This window comes from Anopheles funestus, chromosome 3RL (assembly GCF_943734845.2).
Source record: "Anopheles funestus chromosome 3RL, idAnoFuneDA-416_04, whole genome shotgun sequence".
NCBI lineage: Eukaryota > Metazoa > Arthropoda > Insecta > Diptera > Culicidae > Anopheles > Anopheles funestus.
Window position 1 is genome coordinate 3,356,128 of NC_064599.1, and position 14,245 is coordinate 3,370,372.

Sequence of the window (14,245 nt, forward strand, 5' to 3'; positions counted from 1 at the left end):
TAAATATAATTCATACAAAAATGAACTGTTTGTTGCATACCAACCCTGTAATGCAACATTTTTCATGCATTGTCCATGAAATGAGTTGTGAAATTTAGTAAAGCACAACATGTTTTAAAATAAATATGTTTTATATTAAAATAAAGACAATTGTTTGTTAAAATTATTTATTGCAAAATTTGGACATTGTACAAACAACTTGAATAATAACAAATATTCCACACTTTGCCTGGTCTAAGTGGTCTAAGAGTTACTTGCGTTAGTGCAATCTCCTAAACTGTTAGAAAGATGATGAAGAAATCATGTTTTTGGAAGATTTTCATCGCTTCCTGCCTGACGAAATCTTACTTTATTGTGACATTATGGAGACGACTATTTCTCCAAATTAAGAATGTTTTATTGGATGAAATAAATTCTTGCTTAATACGACCGACTAGCTATTTTGCTGTTGTCGGTAAGGCAGCATTGGTTTCTTAAATATATAATACATTAGTTTAATGGTTCGTATTTCGAGTTCATTGCTGACGGCAATGTTTAAATGCATAATCTATGCATCATCTATTCTATCTATACTCGTAACATTATCGACATAAGTGTTTCACATAAAAATCCAAAAGACTACGATCACGCAACCGGTTGTGGTTCTGCAACACCGAATGCCGATATCAGCACATTAACGAGCGTTATGATGAAAATACCGATCGTGATGAGATTGTTGATTCGATCTGCCTTGCAAAAGTCATTCTCGTTCTTGATGTTATACCGACTCTTCCAGATCAACCCAATACCGACCGCTACTTGTGCGATAATGCTGGTCGAGATGAAGATGAGATTGACGTAGAAGTACGGATGACGTTTGTACGACTCGAGCACATAACGGAGCTGGTTAGCGTTGGCGGACAGAAGGGCCAAATCCATCATACCTTGCGCCAAGTTCTTCTTCTGCTGGTACACATTCACGTCCGGAATGACCTGTCCACTGTCGGTGGTTTCAATCTATTGTGATGAGGAAAGAAAGTCATTAATATATTCATATTGTACAAAAGAGTGCGATTGATCACTTACATTACGTGTTCCATCTGGATTAAAACCCGGTGCAAAACCCGGTCGATAGACGGGGACGGATGGTGTTTGATTGCGACGACCTCCTCGACGTCCGGGACGTGTTACACCCGTTGTGTCGACCGATCCATTATCGATCGGATCCAAAAATCCACTGTCAATGCCATGATTGTTTTTGGGATCATTCAAATCGATACCGTTGTCCAGCGAATCTTCATCATCGAACTCTGGTCCGGCGATCGGCGGTTCCTGGGGTGGCAGATTCGATTCGTTCGGAACGGGCAGCAATGGAATCGCATCAGTGCGAGCTTTCTCTGTATCACGCTTTGCCCTACGAGATGGTGATCGCTGCTTAAATTTGCAATGAAAAGAAAAGAAAAGAAAAACACAAGCTCATTAAATCTGTTTTGCAGTTACACAGATTGTTTTCTTCACCGAACCGATGGTAGTTTGTCGACCTGCTTCCAAAGCTGTTAAAGATCAACGAACGGTCTCGAAAAGTTGCCCAAAATTGCAGGGTGAAAGTTTTATTTCTTTTCGCGCGTACCACATCTTTCGGAGTGCAGCGAAAGATGATTAAAAAGAAATAACGGTAGAAGGGTGTACTGAAACATGAGCAAATCGCAAGTCGGAAACAAACAAACAAACAAACGGGGTGCATCAATCGCAGAAGCATTATTCAGTGATGGAACTGAACCGCAAGTGGTGGAGTCGACGTTGCGGTTTTAAGTTATGTCACGTACAACTGCCCTTACGCATGGCAATTATCAAACGCTTCAAGGGTGTCCAACATCGGTTAGAATAGAATGAAGTGTTCTGCGAAGCTAACTATAATATTTATTAACAAACAAATAAGTTATATTATAACTGTTCGTTAAATGAACAACTGATTAACTATAGGTTGAAGCATACTGAAAAAAATCAGTTTAATTTAAAAGTTTTCGTATGGAAGATTGTGCTTCATTCCCTCGACAAACCGTGCATTTAAAACCCAATATGGCCAGTCGTTAACCTGCGCTTTAAGCACGCTCGAACATCAAGGGTTTTATCGTAATTTCGTATTTACTCAAGAGTCATTAAAATCAAGAAACACTCTCTGAAATGACCCACTAATGGCACAAAATAGGTAAAATAAGAAATAAAAGATCAGTTTCAATGGATTAACTGTTGATCGTTCAAGAACGATCATAAAAAGTAAAGCAAAAAAACAAATAAAATTAATCTACCGCATTGATACATAAAAGAAAACAGTTGAACTGCACTTAACCAGAATGGCCAGAATACACTCTTTATTTAAATAGCAATATCATTAAATAAATAAAAACCATGTTCGACACTCTTGGTTTGCGAAATTCATAACGACAAAGAACGTTATCGCCTTTAGAACGGCTTATCAATTCGCAATTTACGTTGTTAGTGTTTTAATTATACTTATCATGCTTCTCTTAAGTCAAACAAACCACTGCCTGTGTAATGCTACTCTACTGTTAGTTTACTTTTTAATTGTTTTCATTCCATTCACACGCATTGGTGCTTGGAATAAGGTTCTTGTTTTAGCAAGATGATAAATGACTAACAGCGGACGTTAAACGTACCTTTTTGGCAGTGAGAATTTTATGTGCTAATTTAAATACAATTGAAATAGTAAATCAATCGTACCGCTCTGGATATATTCATTCAACATTATTGGATGCTATTCACTACACAAACCACGTCAACAACGTATGGGAAATTTATCCACTGCTAGAAGTTAAGCTAGAAGCAATCTAAACAAAACGATACGCTACGTCGACAAACGTTTTTTCCCTCCATTTTTTTCTTCAAATGTGCCCTTTTGAAAGGAAGGAAACATACCGATATGAATGCGCTGTCGCGATTGGATTGTTCGCGCGGAATCTGTAATGTCATCAAACCGGTTAGCAATGGATAAGAATGTTGCTGGCGCATTTATTTTGTGTTTGCTGCTAGTAACATTCATTCGTGGCCGTGAACATGTTGGGGGATTTCATCTCATGTTGCAGGTCGGAAATTCCCCCATTCTCCCCATATCTTTACTCATCACTGATATGCTAAAAGGTTTCCGTGTATTCCCAAAATCGAACGAATGCGTCATCATTTAGACGAACATCTTTTTTTCTCTCGCGCGCGCATTGCCGTGACCGTGATTTAGGGTTGGGTCGCGATCATGATCACGCGTAGAAGGGAAGCACAAAATAAAATAACAAACCAAAAAAAAAACTCACGCTATTCGACCGGCTCCGATTGTTGCCGCCGTTACGTCCGTTAGCGGGTGAACCAACGGATAGCGTCTGTCTTGGAGTGGCTCGTCCGGCATCTGGCACATCAATAGCTTCCATGTTAATTTCTACTGCTGCTGCATCTTTCTCTGCCGTTGATGTCATGTTGAAGGGTGAAACGTTTTTTTTTATTCGTTTCAGAAGATCACTTGATGAAGAAATGTTTGTCTCAGCTTTTCCACCAAAAACACACCACCAAACGAACACTGCTTCGCGTAACACGACACAACGAAATTGGCAAAATGGTCGGAAAAAAAGAAATTAAATTTCACAATTATTCCACTTTGTCAAGGGTCACTGGTAGGGTTAAGGCATAGAATGCCGTTTGAGCCGGTGGAAATAATTGCGACAGTAGCGATACACTTGACCGGCTCTGATGAATCAACCGACACACAATAATACTACCGACCGGTTTGTAGCTCGATCGTCACTCACCGAAAGAACAACGTGGTTTACGAACGGAGCAAAAGTGAATAGTGGACTGTACCACGACGCAACCCGGCACGAACTGAGCTGCCGTCTGGTGCCGTTGCTGTACGCTCGGGGGGTAAATTTGCGGAAAACCAAGCCAAACATATCCTTGCGTAGGTTTGTGTGCGATCGCACGCAATGGAGCGGTGTTTGTGCGAGGGTTGATAGAATGATGATTGGCTCCAGTTTAATCAAAGTTATTTTTTTTTATTGAATTTATGAATTTAAAGTAACCTAAATGATTGTTTTCGATTTGTAAAAGAGTAATATTTGATTAGTTTTTAAACATATTTTAAATTAAGTGTCAATAATTAAGTGTTTTATAAGTTTTTATGGGCCTTACACTCAGCGAATTTAGTATCATTTTTTATTCACATAAAAATACTTCGTCGTAATACTTCAAATTTGGTGTTTTTATCTCTAACTTTAATATATTTTTTCTTTATAATTTTCTCTCCAGCTTCACATCCCTTTTTGGTTGCGAATTAATTTATTTTGTGTGTGATATTTGTATCACTTTTTTAGTTTAATTTTATTTTGCTTGTTTATAATAATTTCCTTAATACTTTTTTTTTATTAATCATTTCTTAAAAAAATGTTATAATTTGCAAATCCGAATTTTAATTCACAATTGATCAATTGATCGATCGCTTGCTGGGGTAAAAAACTTTTCTACCAACCGACGATTGCATGCTAACCGGTTTCATTACTTTCCATCCAACGGCTGGATTTTTCGCGGGGAATCCATACGAACGTCATGTGACGTTCACTGTCTTTGTAACCGCCGGCCATGATTCCGGAGGGATGAAACCCTCCGGGCGATCGGGAAACGGACCGGCGGAACTTAATAGCACCAATTTAAATTTCGTTATTTTAGCATTTTTGTCTTTCCACTTCTGAGTTGATGTTGTTATGTGACGCAATGTTCTAAGACCGAAAGGTAAAACACCGATTGAACGATAGCGGGAACATTGTTCTTCTTTGTGTTCTCCTCAAATCAACCATTTTAATTGATAACGTCAACATGACCAATTCCGTAGAACTGACTATGCTAACTTACCTTTTTCGTTGATTTTATTCCGATCTCGACTTTCAAGCGAAGTGGTTAGCACCTGCGTGATATGGTAGCGTAACATGGAAGATAAATTTTTAGCGTTTGTTTCTTTTCTTTTTCGGGAGTCATTTAATTTAATTAATAGCCTCCATTCGCTCAACATGTGTACAGAGAAGAGACAGTTTTAAGCAATTTTTTCTCTTTTATTTATACAAATCTACAAAATGCTGTACAAAGTCATATCTCTCCGTGTGATGGAGTTGATAAGCTGCAAACTTTTTGCATAAAATATCATCTATTGCTGCATTAGAAGTTTCGCCGAGAGAACCATCTTTATCTCCTTTATCTTTGTTAGCTCCTATTTGGCATATTTTCGTCTTTTTGCAAAGTGCTTATCGGGTTATAAACGCGTTAGGAGAAGGAAAACAAATCCTCCCATTCTGCAGACACTGCCGGGAGACCGGTTTATGGGGTAGAATTAAATTTACATAACATTATTTGAACATACACTTGCGTGTGTTTTTTTATATATAAAAAGAACTTAAAAGCAATTATGTTTAATTGCGGTTCACAATTTTTTCAAGCAGGGTGCGGTTTGTGTTGCAACCCTCTCGACTATCGGTAACGATTTTTTTAAAATATTCTTCCAAAATCGAACTCTCTAAAATTGGAGGAGGGAGAGTTGCATGTTTTCCACGTTGTGGGTGACTAATTTTATCGGAAACAGCTGTAAAATAAACTGCACCCAACAACATACAAAACGATGAAGAATTACTTTAGAACATTCGCACACAAACACTCTCTCTCTTTGTGTCTTTCTCTCTCGCTTCACCGTTTCTCATCATACCGCACATACGCTGATGCACTTTGCACCGATACAAACTTGTGCTGCAACTGCATTCAATCCGGGGTTTTTCGAGTATTGTATAAAAAAATGGCACTTCCTTCGCGACGTTATTATGGTCCACGTGGGGCAACCCCAAATGCGGAGATCAACACATTCACGAGCGTAATGAGAAAGATGCCGATCGTGATGAGGTCGTTGATCTTGTTTGCCTTGCATATCTCCTTCCGATCGTTCACATCGTACCGACTGTTCATGATCAGTCCGACACCGACCGCTACCTGGACGAGCAAACTCACGGAGATAAAGATTAGGCTGAAGATGTAGTATGGATGACGTTCGTACGTTTCCAGCACGTAACGTAGCTGGTTAGCGTTGGCGGACAGAAGCGCGAGATCCATCATACCCTGGGCCAACGTTTTCTTCTGCTGGTACACATTCACGTTCGGGATCACCTCGGGTAAACCGGCACCCTGCTCAACCTGCCGTAGCAAACGTAAGCGAATTGATTTTTAAACCTTTCGAAAGGGATCGACCGATGGCGGTGTTACTTACGGTCGGTGGTAGCGAACCATCGTTTGCGCTTAATGCCATTGCTTTTCACCCGAAAACTGGTTCCACACCGAAACTCGGGGTTCCGGTTGTCAGCGGCTGCGTGTAGACGGACAGATTTCTCACCAACAACTAAGCGTCAAGGCGGGATGAATACGAAATCGTGCACCGCATCGTGCGCTGCCAACACGAAAATAAACTACGCACCCGGTTCAGGGGCGCATAACGGCGGGGTACAGGGTTCGTGTGCTTGGTTTTGTGTTGTACGATGAATGACTTTCTTGTAAAATTTTCCTCATTTTTGAGCAATGTAGTAAAATTTAAAAATGTGATATATTTTAAAGCGAATTTGTTGCAATAAGTTTCTTTTCACTCGAATAATGCTTTAAGTTAAATAAAGAATAAAAAATCAGAAAAAAATTTCAAAAAAATTTTCTACTCTAAAATTTTATAAGGCTTACCCCTTACGATTTTTTTGGGAAATTTTGCAAAAAAAATTAAATTGTTTTATTTTAATGCCAATGGGTTGCAATGAGTTTCTTTTCTCTTTAATAATGCTTTAAATGAATAAAAGAGTGAAAAATAATAAAAAAATCAAAAAATTCAAAAAAAAAAAAAGAAAATTTTCTTCATTTTTGCACCAAATTTTGCCTATAACTCGGTCGGTATCCAACGGATCGCCAATCTTTAACCTGTGGTCGATAGATGGCACCAATGGCTACATTTTCTTCTTGGACAGCCATGCCCTCAGATGTCTGTGCCAGAAGTTATTCGAGGAACCAAGTTCCATACCCTGTTTGAGAAAATGTAAAATTTTCTTCATTTTTGCACCAAATTTTGCCTATAACTCGGTCGGTATCCAACGGATCGCCAATCTTTAACCTGTGGTCGATAGATGGCACCAATGGCTACATTTTTTTCTTGGACAGCCATGCCCTCAGATGTCTGTGCCAGAAGTTATTCGAGGAACCAAGTTCCATACCCTGTTTGAGAAAATGTAAAATTTTCTTCATTTTTGCACCAAATTTTGCCTATAACTCGGTCGGTATCCAACGAATCGCCAATCTTTAACCTGTGGTGGATAGATGGCAGCAATGGCTACATTTTCTTCTTGGACAGCCATGTCCTCAGATGTCTGTGCCAGAAGTTATTCGAGGAACCAAGTTCCATACCCTGTTTGAGAAAATGTAAATGTTTCCTCATTTTTGAGCAATGTAGTAAAATTTAAAAATGTGATATATTTTAAAGCGAATTTGTTGCAATAAGTTTCTTTTCACTCGAATAATGCTTTAAGTTAAATAAAGAATAAAAAATCAGAAAAAAATTTCAAAAAAATTTTCCACTCTAAAATTTCATAAGGCTTACCCCTTGCCATTTTTTTGGGAAATTTTGCAAAAAAAATTCAATTGTTTTATTTTAATGCCAATTGGTTGCAATGTGTTTCTTTTCACTCAAGTAATGCTTTAAATAAAAAAAAGAGTGAAAAATAATAAAAAAATCAAAAAATTCAAAAAAATTAAAATTTACTAAGGCTCATTTTTGCAGCAAGTTTTGCCTATAACTCGGTCGGTATCCAACGGATCGCCAATCTTTAACCTGTGGTCGATAGATGGCACCAATGGCTACATTTTTTTCTTGGACAGCCATGCCCTCAGATGTCTGTGCCAGAAGTTATTCGAGGAACCAAGTTCCATACCCTGTTTGAGAAAATGTAAAATTTTCTTCATTTTTGCACCAAGTTTTGCCTATAACTCGGTCGGTATCCAACGGATCGCCAATCTTTAACCTGTGGTGGATAGATGGCACCAATGGCTACATTTTCTTCTTGGACGGCCATGCCCTCAGATGTCTGTGCGAGAAGTTATGCGAGGAACCAAGTTCCTTACCCTGTTTGAGAAAATGTAAAATTTTCCTCATTTTTGAGCAATGTAGCAAAAATTTTAAATGTGATATATTTTGCTGGGAATTTGTTGCAATAAGTTTCTTTTCACTTGAATAGTGCTTTAAATTAAAAAAATATTAAAAAATCAGAAAAAAATTTTCAAAAAATTTTCCACTCGAAAATTTCATAAGGCTTACCCCTTACGTTTTTTTTGAGAAAATTTTCAAAAAAAAATAAATTGATTTATTTTAATGCCAATTTGTTGCAATGAGTTTCTTTTCACTCAAATAATGCTTTAAATTAAAAAAAGAATAAAAAATCAGAAAAAAAAAAAATATAAAAAATTCAAAATTCCAAAAGGCTCATTTTTGCACCAAATTTTGCCTATAACTCGGTCGGTATCCAACGAATCGCCAATCTTTAACCTGTGGTGGATAGATGGCACCAATGGCTACATTTTCTTCTTGGACAGCCATGTCCTTAGATGTCTGTGCCAGAAGTTATTCGAGGAACCAAGTTCCTTACCCTGTTTGAGAAAATGTAAAATTTTCCTCATTTTTGCACCAAATTTTGCCTATAACTCGGTCGGTATCCAACGAATCGCCAATCTTTAACCTGTGGTGGATAGATGGCACCAATGGCTACATTTTCTTCTTGGACGGCCATGCCCTCAGATGTCTGTGCGAGAAGTTATGCGAGGAACCAAGTTCCTTACCCTGTTTGAGAAAATGTAAAATTTTCCTCATTTTTGAGCAATGTAGCAAAAATTTTAAATGTGATATATTTTGCTGGGAATTTGTTGCAATAAGTTTCTTTTCACTTAAATAGTGCTTTAAATTAAAAAAAGAATAAAAAATCAGAAAAAAATTTTCAAAAAATTTTCCACTCGAAAATTTCATAAGGCTTACCCCTTACGTTTTTTTTGAGAAAATTTTCAAAAAAAATTAAATTGATTTATTTTAATGCCAATTTGTTGCAATGAGTTTCTTTTCACTCAAATAATGCTTTAAATTAAAAAAAGAATAAAAAATCAGAAAAAAATAAAATAAATATAAAAATTTAAAAATTTCAAAAGGTTTATTTTTGCACCAAGTTTTGCCTATAACTCGGTCGGTATCCAACGGATCGCCAATCTTTAACCTGTGTCGGGGGGGGGGTTCTTATTTCAGACTTTAGCTGTACTATTTTGTTACGGGTTTATTATTAAATTTTATTTTACAAAGGAAAGTCACAAACGTTTTTCGAATTATTCCGAAAGAAACTAGTTCTTGAGGAGAAACTCATTTACGAACCCTGCATTTACAAAGTCGTTAAAATTTCGCATTTTAAACCATGCATACCATCTCTTCTTTTAATTAACACAATTCGAAGATCAAAAGTGACAGCTTTGTTTTACATTTTTGGTCTTATCATCATTTTCGAAGATTTCAGTGAGTAGTGATATCCTCGAAACGATTTCCACACCATACTCGTGGCAAATTCCTTAGTTTCCCCGCGTAGATATTTACCATTCAGATTGCTGCAAGTAAACGACAGTTTTTGTGTGAAATTATTTGAAAAAAAAAACTTTGTTTGACATACCTCGCATGACAGGCGGCATACCACCAAGCTCCAGCATACGTTACGGCACAGTTTTCACCCGCCGTATCATTATCTTTGTCTTGTGTGGTAAATGGCCTTCCCTTCAAATCACTTAAAGAGTCTCCAGCCGTACCGGTGTATCCGTCTATTCTTGTGAGCGCATAATTGTGGAGCTCGCTACCAATCTGAAAGCGATCGTACTTGGCAACCGTCCTGTTACCGTCGAAATCTTCCAACAAGATCACCAACTCGTGCGGTGTCGAAGCGGTTAGCTGATGGATGCGTTCCAACCCCAGCCAGAACTCACCATCCAGATTGCCAAACCCATCCTTATACTCAGCCCACTCGCGGTAGAAATTGATCGAACCATCGAAACGATGTTGAATCACAACCCAACCGCCCGATTCGTACTCTTGATCGCACAGTACCGTGAACGGTTGTTTGAAAGGTTTTTCCGGTCTTATGCTGTACACTCCGGACTGTGAAAACGGTACCTTGTTGCATGATCTGTACGTGGTGTAGTGTTTGTCACTGAGAAACGAAATGTGCGATGTGTTGCATCCTTTCTGTCGAAGATATTCACCAAACTGATGCGCCGTTACCAACAGCTTCTGACCGGCTAGAAGCTGCACAAGATCACGCTGTATTACGGTAACATTGTGCTGCATGTGTTTCCGATTCAAACCAAGATGGTTTACAGTTTCAGCCGTGTTTTGCACAATCCAGGATAAGTTTTCAACGGTTTTCACAAGATGATCAATTCTAGCGCTTAGAACTGTCATTTGTTCTTCATTTTTTAGTTGCTTTTCGACAAAGTGATGCTCCAGACTGTTAAGTTTTGCCATAAGCATCTCAAATGCAAATCCTGTTTGTGAATTTGGAGCATTCTGCAGATTTGATACACTTTCCTCACCTTTCACAACGGCACAGTAAACCAGAACCAAAAGGACAATTAACGCTCGCATCTTTACGTACGTGAGAAGCACTCGGCGTTTAAAATGAAACATACTTTAAAGTTTTGCGCATCTTGCTCTTTTATACTAGAGAGAGAGTGACCAGTCCACGAAACCGCATCCTTGCGTTGTGGTTTATTATGATAAAAAATGTGTGAAATACGTATTACGGTCGCGGGGATTTTTTCATTATTTCTCATGGTTTGTCAGAATACTTCACCCTTACTGGATGTATGTGTTGTTAGCACATTCTGTTGCATTTTGTTGTTCTCTTATTACATACACAAACACACTCTGTTTTCGTTCTCTGATTCTATCTTCATTCTCATTTCTGGTTCTTTGAAAAAACCGAGAGTAAATGATCCCAGAGTAAAGCCATCAATAAAACTCTTTTCTTTTCTTTTGGTGTCGAAGAATCATTTCTGGAGATTTTTACCGGACGATCATGGGGAAATCGTCCTACGTAACACAACAACCAGTTACCACCCCACCTCCCTTTCAACGTAACTACTATATGTAACTATGTAACTACTATATAACTTTAAGAAAAACCTGTAAAATTCACTCTCGAAATATAATCTGTTAAACGAAAATGTTTTAAATCATCTGCTCCCGCAGCGGTTTGAAATATTTCTGAAATATTTCATTTAGTTTTTTTTTTTTCAAAATTCACATTGTTTATGGACATTTATGTTGAAATTTTAAATTTATTTGAATGACTAATTCAAAATTAATTCAACTTCCTAATAATCTAAGGCTAATACAGATATTTTTCTTTAGAATATGTGGTTGCAGATTATCGTTTAAAAAAACAAAAACAAATGGTAAATTCTGCTCAAACGGCCTTGCCGTATGTCGTCTTTATTATAAAATCAATTTTATTCTATCCGTCTAGGCGTAACCAACATTTATTGTAACAATATATAACTATTTTTCCGCCAAGATAAGAACATCTTAACGATGAAAAAAATCTTGTTATATTTGACCCATTAAGAGATTTCCTGTTGTCAGTAAGGCAGTATTGGTATCCAAAATATCTAAAACATTAGCCGAGAAGACGACGAAATGCCTTATTTTCATCATACTTTTTGTTCTAAGATAAATTCTTATCGCTATCGAATAAATGCACACTCTTCATCATTCATTGTATACTAACAATTCTTTAAGCAAATAGACTACTTTTTTTCGCTGATTTCTGCAATACTGAACGCCGATAGCATCACGTTAACGAGCGTTATGATGAAGATACCGATCGAGACGAGATTGTTGATCCGTGTTGCCGCACGATAATCATCCGGGTTGTTCATGTTATACTGGCTTTTCCAGATTAACCCAAAACCGACCACTACCTGAACGAAAATGCTGGTTGAGACGAAGACGAGATTGACGTAGAAGAAGGGATGATTTTGGCACGATTCGAGCACGTAACGTAGCTGATTAGCGTTGGCCGATAGAAGTGCCAAATCCATCATACCCTGTGCGAGGCTTTTTTTCTGTTGGTACACATTAATGTTCGGAATGATATGTCCATCGTCGCTGATGTGAATCTATAGAGAGAGCATAATTAATATCAGTCAAATATCCATGTTGTATGAAAGTTGTCTTTTTTTCACTTACAACATGTGTCCCATCTGGATTAACACCGGGTCGATATACAGGTATTGATGAAGGTTGATTGTGAGTTACACCTGCTGCATTTACTGAGCCGTAGTTGGTTGTTGACTGTCGAGTAGAACGAACGAGTTGTTATCAGCAGAAGTAGTTATCATAGTGTTAATTCAAGAATGTGCCTTGAAGGCAACAATATCGATGTCGATAAGGGACAAAACATTCTGTACGACGAGATTTCAAATAGCGAGTAGAGACGGAGAAGACGGATATACCCCTGTTCTCGGTACATTAACATTTTAAAACACACCTCTTTTAAAGTTAATAAAATTAAACCTAAGAAAAGCCATCGATGTCATATTTATTCTTGTGTGCTTGGAGTGACCAGGCTTACACTTGATTGTACTGCTATTTGACACAACCGAAGCAACGCCATCAGATGCCTCGACTTGTTGGTCGTACCCGCAGAAGCTTTGGAAAGGAGGAAATGGATGTTCTGAGGAGGCTACTGTAGCATAGACTGAGAGACGCTTACTGATTCTTGCGTCCGTATCGAGCTATCACTTTCCTTTTCTCTTTGTACTCTGTACTCTGTGTGGTTTTACAAGCATGTTTTAACTAAGGGAATCCCCTTCAATTCTTTCAAGATATCTGATGATTATTCTGCAGTTTTAAGTACGCTTTGCAAAGTGTGCATGAACGACTTTGTCGGTTGCCTTGCCAAGTTATGATTAGATTAATTTAAGACGCCTCATTTTGGGAAGGCTTCTGCACGACCAATCTTGCTGTAGCAACAGAAGTAAAAACGCAACGACAAAGACTTTTGATCGCTATATTTTAAGCAAGATCAGGAACGTTGCCCTCTATCGAATGGTCTTATCAAATTCGCAATTTATTTGTTTCAGTTCTCATGTTTTTGTTATCACAATGTTTGCTTTCTGGTGCTTTAGTTAATAAGTTTTGCTCTACTCTTTTCTTAATTTATATTTCTCTTTCTTTATTTTGCCTATGCTATTTTTTCTTTAGCACTGAATCGATAATCCAATCTAAGAAATGAGTCATCCTTAAGACCTGCATTTTTTAATCGCACGTTGCCGTATGCCGATCAACGCGGTGAATCCCAATCATGATCGTGCGTAGAACAGAAACGCAAAAAGAAATGAAAGACATACTCACACCACGTCCGTTAGGGGGTGATCCGCTGGACAGTAACTGACTTGGATTGACCTGTCTTGCATTTGGCACATCGCTACCATTGGTTTCGATGTTGTTTATTAATGCTGTAGAATCCTCCGTCGATGGCATGTTGAAAGGCACCGTTTCTTTGCAGAAATTTGGTTTCACTTTATTAATAAATGTTTCTCTCTATCTTCACTAACACAATCACATCACTAACAGAATATTATTTCACTGCACCCGGCACGAGATGACAGAATTGAAATAAGCAATTAACATTCTGTATTATTGCACTTGCCAAATATTGCCGGTAAGGTTTGGGAACGCACCTTGTCTAGAATGGCAGTAAGAACTTACAGAATGTTTACATTTCACGACAACACCGGTTGCGATTCACTTGACCGGCTCCAATGAATCAACCGACACACAATAATACTACGTCTGTTATTGCTCGATCGTCGCTCACCCTTCCATGGCGTGGGTTTCGATGGAGATCAAGGGGATAGTAAACTACCCCTTAACAGAACATGGCACGAACTGAGCAGCCGTCTGTCTGATCCCATTGCGAATGCTGGGCGAATGTTTGGGGAAAACCAAACCAAACATATTTTTGCGCTGGTTTGTGTGCCATCGCATTTATATGAGCGGTATTAATGCGAGGGTTCACTGAACGATGCTTGAGTTATGAAATAGTTTTTTTGTGTGACGAAAGAATTACAATATTTCTTTTTCTTTACTTTTACTTTTATTGCAAAATAAAGTAAA

At 38.0% G+C, this 14,245-nt stretch overlaps 4 protein-coding genes across 6 annotated transcripts in view; all 4 read right to left on the reverse strand.

Moving 5' to 3' along the window:
* The window catches only part of LOC125771051 (ficolin-2-like), a 49,501-nt gene extending 38,331 nt beyond the window's left edge, over positions 1–11,170 (reverse strand). The window contains exons 1-4 of one of the 2 annotated variants that reach the window (XM_049441241.1): positions 9,744–11,170; positions 8,588–9,681; positions 7,877–8,066; positions 6,973–7,352 (exon numbers count right to left, since the gene is read on the reverse strand). In XM_049441241.1, coding sequence (XP_049297198.1) covers positions 9,555–9,681; positions 9,744–10,750 — 1,134 coding nt within the window. In that variant the 5' untranslated portion in view covers positions 10,751–11,170 and the 3' untranslated portion in view covers positions 6,973–7,352; positions 7,877–8,066; positions 8,588–9,554. The remainder of the gene's footprint in view (positions 1–6,972; positions 7,353–7,876; positions 8,067–8,587; positions 9,682–9,743) is intronic. The other variant, XM_049441242.1, reaches the window with a different exon arrangement.
* Positions 151–3,879, reverse strand: LOC125771056 (ninjurin-A-like). 2 transcript variants are annotated; one of them, XM_049441251.1, is made up of 3 exons: positions 3,306–3,879; positions 1,066–1,410; positions 151–996 (listed from the first exon to the last, which is right to left on the reverse strand). In XM_049441251.1, the coding sequence occupies exons 1-3, from the start codon at positions 3,462–3,464 to the stop codon at positions 625–627; spliced, it is 876 nt and encodes a 291-aa protein (XP_049297208.1). In that variant the 5' UTR covers positions 3,465–3,879; the 3' UTR covers positions 151–624. The 2 variants fall into 2 exon arrangements, with proteins under 2 accessions (XP_049297208.1, XP_049297207.1); XM_049441250.1 differs by having other exon boundaries at positions 1,066–1,413.
* On the reverse strand, positions 4,497–6,541 carry LOC125771058 (ninjurin-A-like). The gene is made up of 2 exons (XM_049441253.1): positions 6,284–6,541; positions 4,497–6,210 (listed from the first exon to the last, which is right to left on the reverse strand). Exons 1-2 carry the CDS (start codon positions 6,320–6,322, stop codon positions 5,842–5,844), a joined length of 408 nt encoding a protein of 135 aa, XP_049297210.1. The 5' UTR covers positions 6,323–6,541; the 3' UTR covers positions 4,497–5,841.
* Positions 11,171–11,292: 122 nt separating the features above from the next.
* On the reverse strand, positions 11,293–14,043 carry LOC125771057 (ninjurin-A-like). The gene is made up of 3 exons (XM_049441252.1): positions 13,481–14,043; positions 12,314–12,418; positions 11,293–12,243 (listed from the first exon to the last, which is right to left on the reverse strand). The coding sequence occupies exons 1-3, from the start codon at positions 13,607–13,609 to the stop codon at positions 11,872–11,874; spliced, it is 606 nt and encodes a 201-aa protein (XP_049297209.1). The 5' UTR covers positions 13,610–14,043; the 3' UTR covers positions 11,293–11,871.
* Between the last annotated feature and the right edge of the window lie 202 nt (positions 14,044–14,245).

Bases quoted from the DNA above. Each gene is read 5' to 3' on its own strand.
- LOC125771056 (XM_049441250.1), bottom strand. From the start codon at position 3,464: ATGACATCAACGGCAGAGAAAGATGCAGCAGCAGTAGAAATTAACATG. The intron at 1,414-3,305 runs GTGAGTTTTTTT...TGCAAATTTAAG, and splicing joins ATCGGAGCCGGTCGAATAGC to CAGCGATCACCATCTCGTAG. The intron at 997-1,065 runs GTAAGTGATCAA...TCATCACAATAG, and splicing joins ATCCAGATGGAACACGTAAT to ATTGAAACCACCGACAGTGG.
- LOC125771058 (XM_049441253.1), bottom strand. From the start codon at position 6,322: ATGGCATTAAGCGCAAACGATGGTTCGCTACCACCGACC. The intron at 6,211-6,283 runs GTAAGTAACACC...TTGCTACGGCAG, and splicing joins ATGGTTCGCTACCACCGACC to GTTGAGCAGGGTGCCGGTTT.
- LOC125771057 (XM_049441252.1), bottom strand. From the start codon at position 13,609: ATGCCATCGACGGAGGATTCTACAGCATTAATAAACAACATCGAAACC. The intron at 12,419-13,480 runs GTGAGTATGTCT...TCTACTCGACAG, and splicing joins CACCCCCTAACGGACGTGGT to TCAACAACCAACTACGGCTC. The intron at 12,244-12,313 runs GTAAGTGAAAAA...CTCTCTCTATAG, and splicing joins ATCCAGATGGGACACATGTT to ATTCACATCAGCGACGATGG.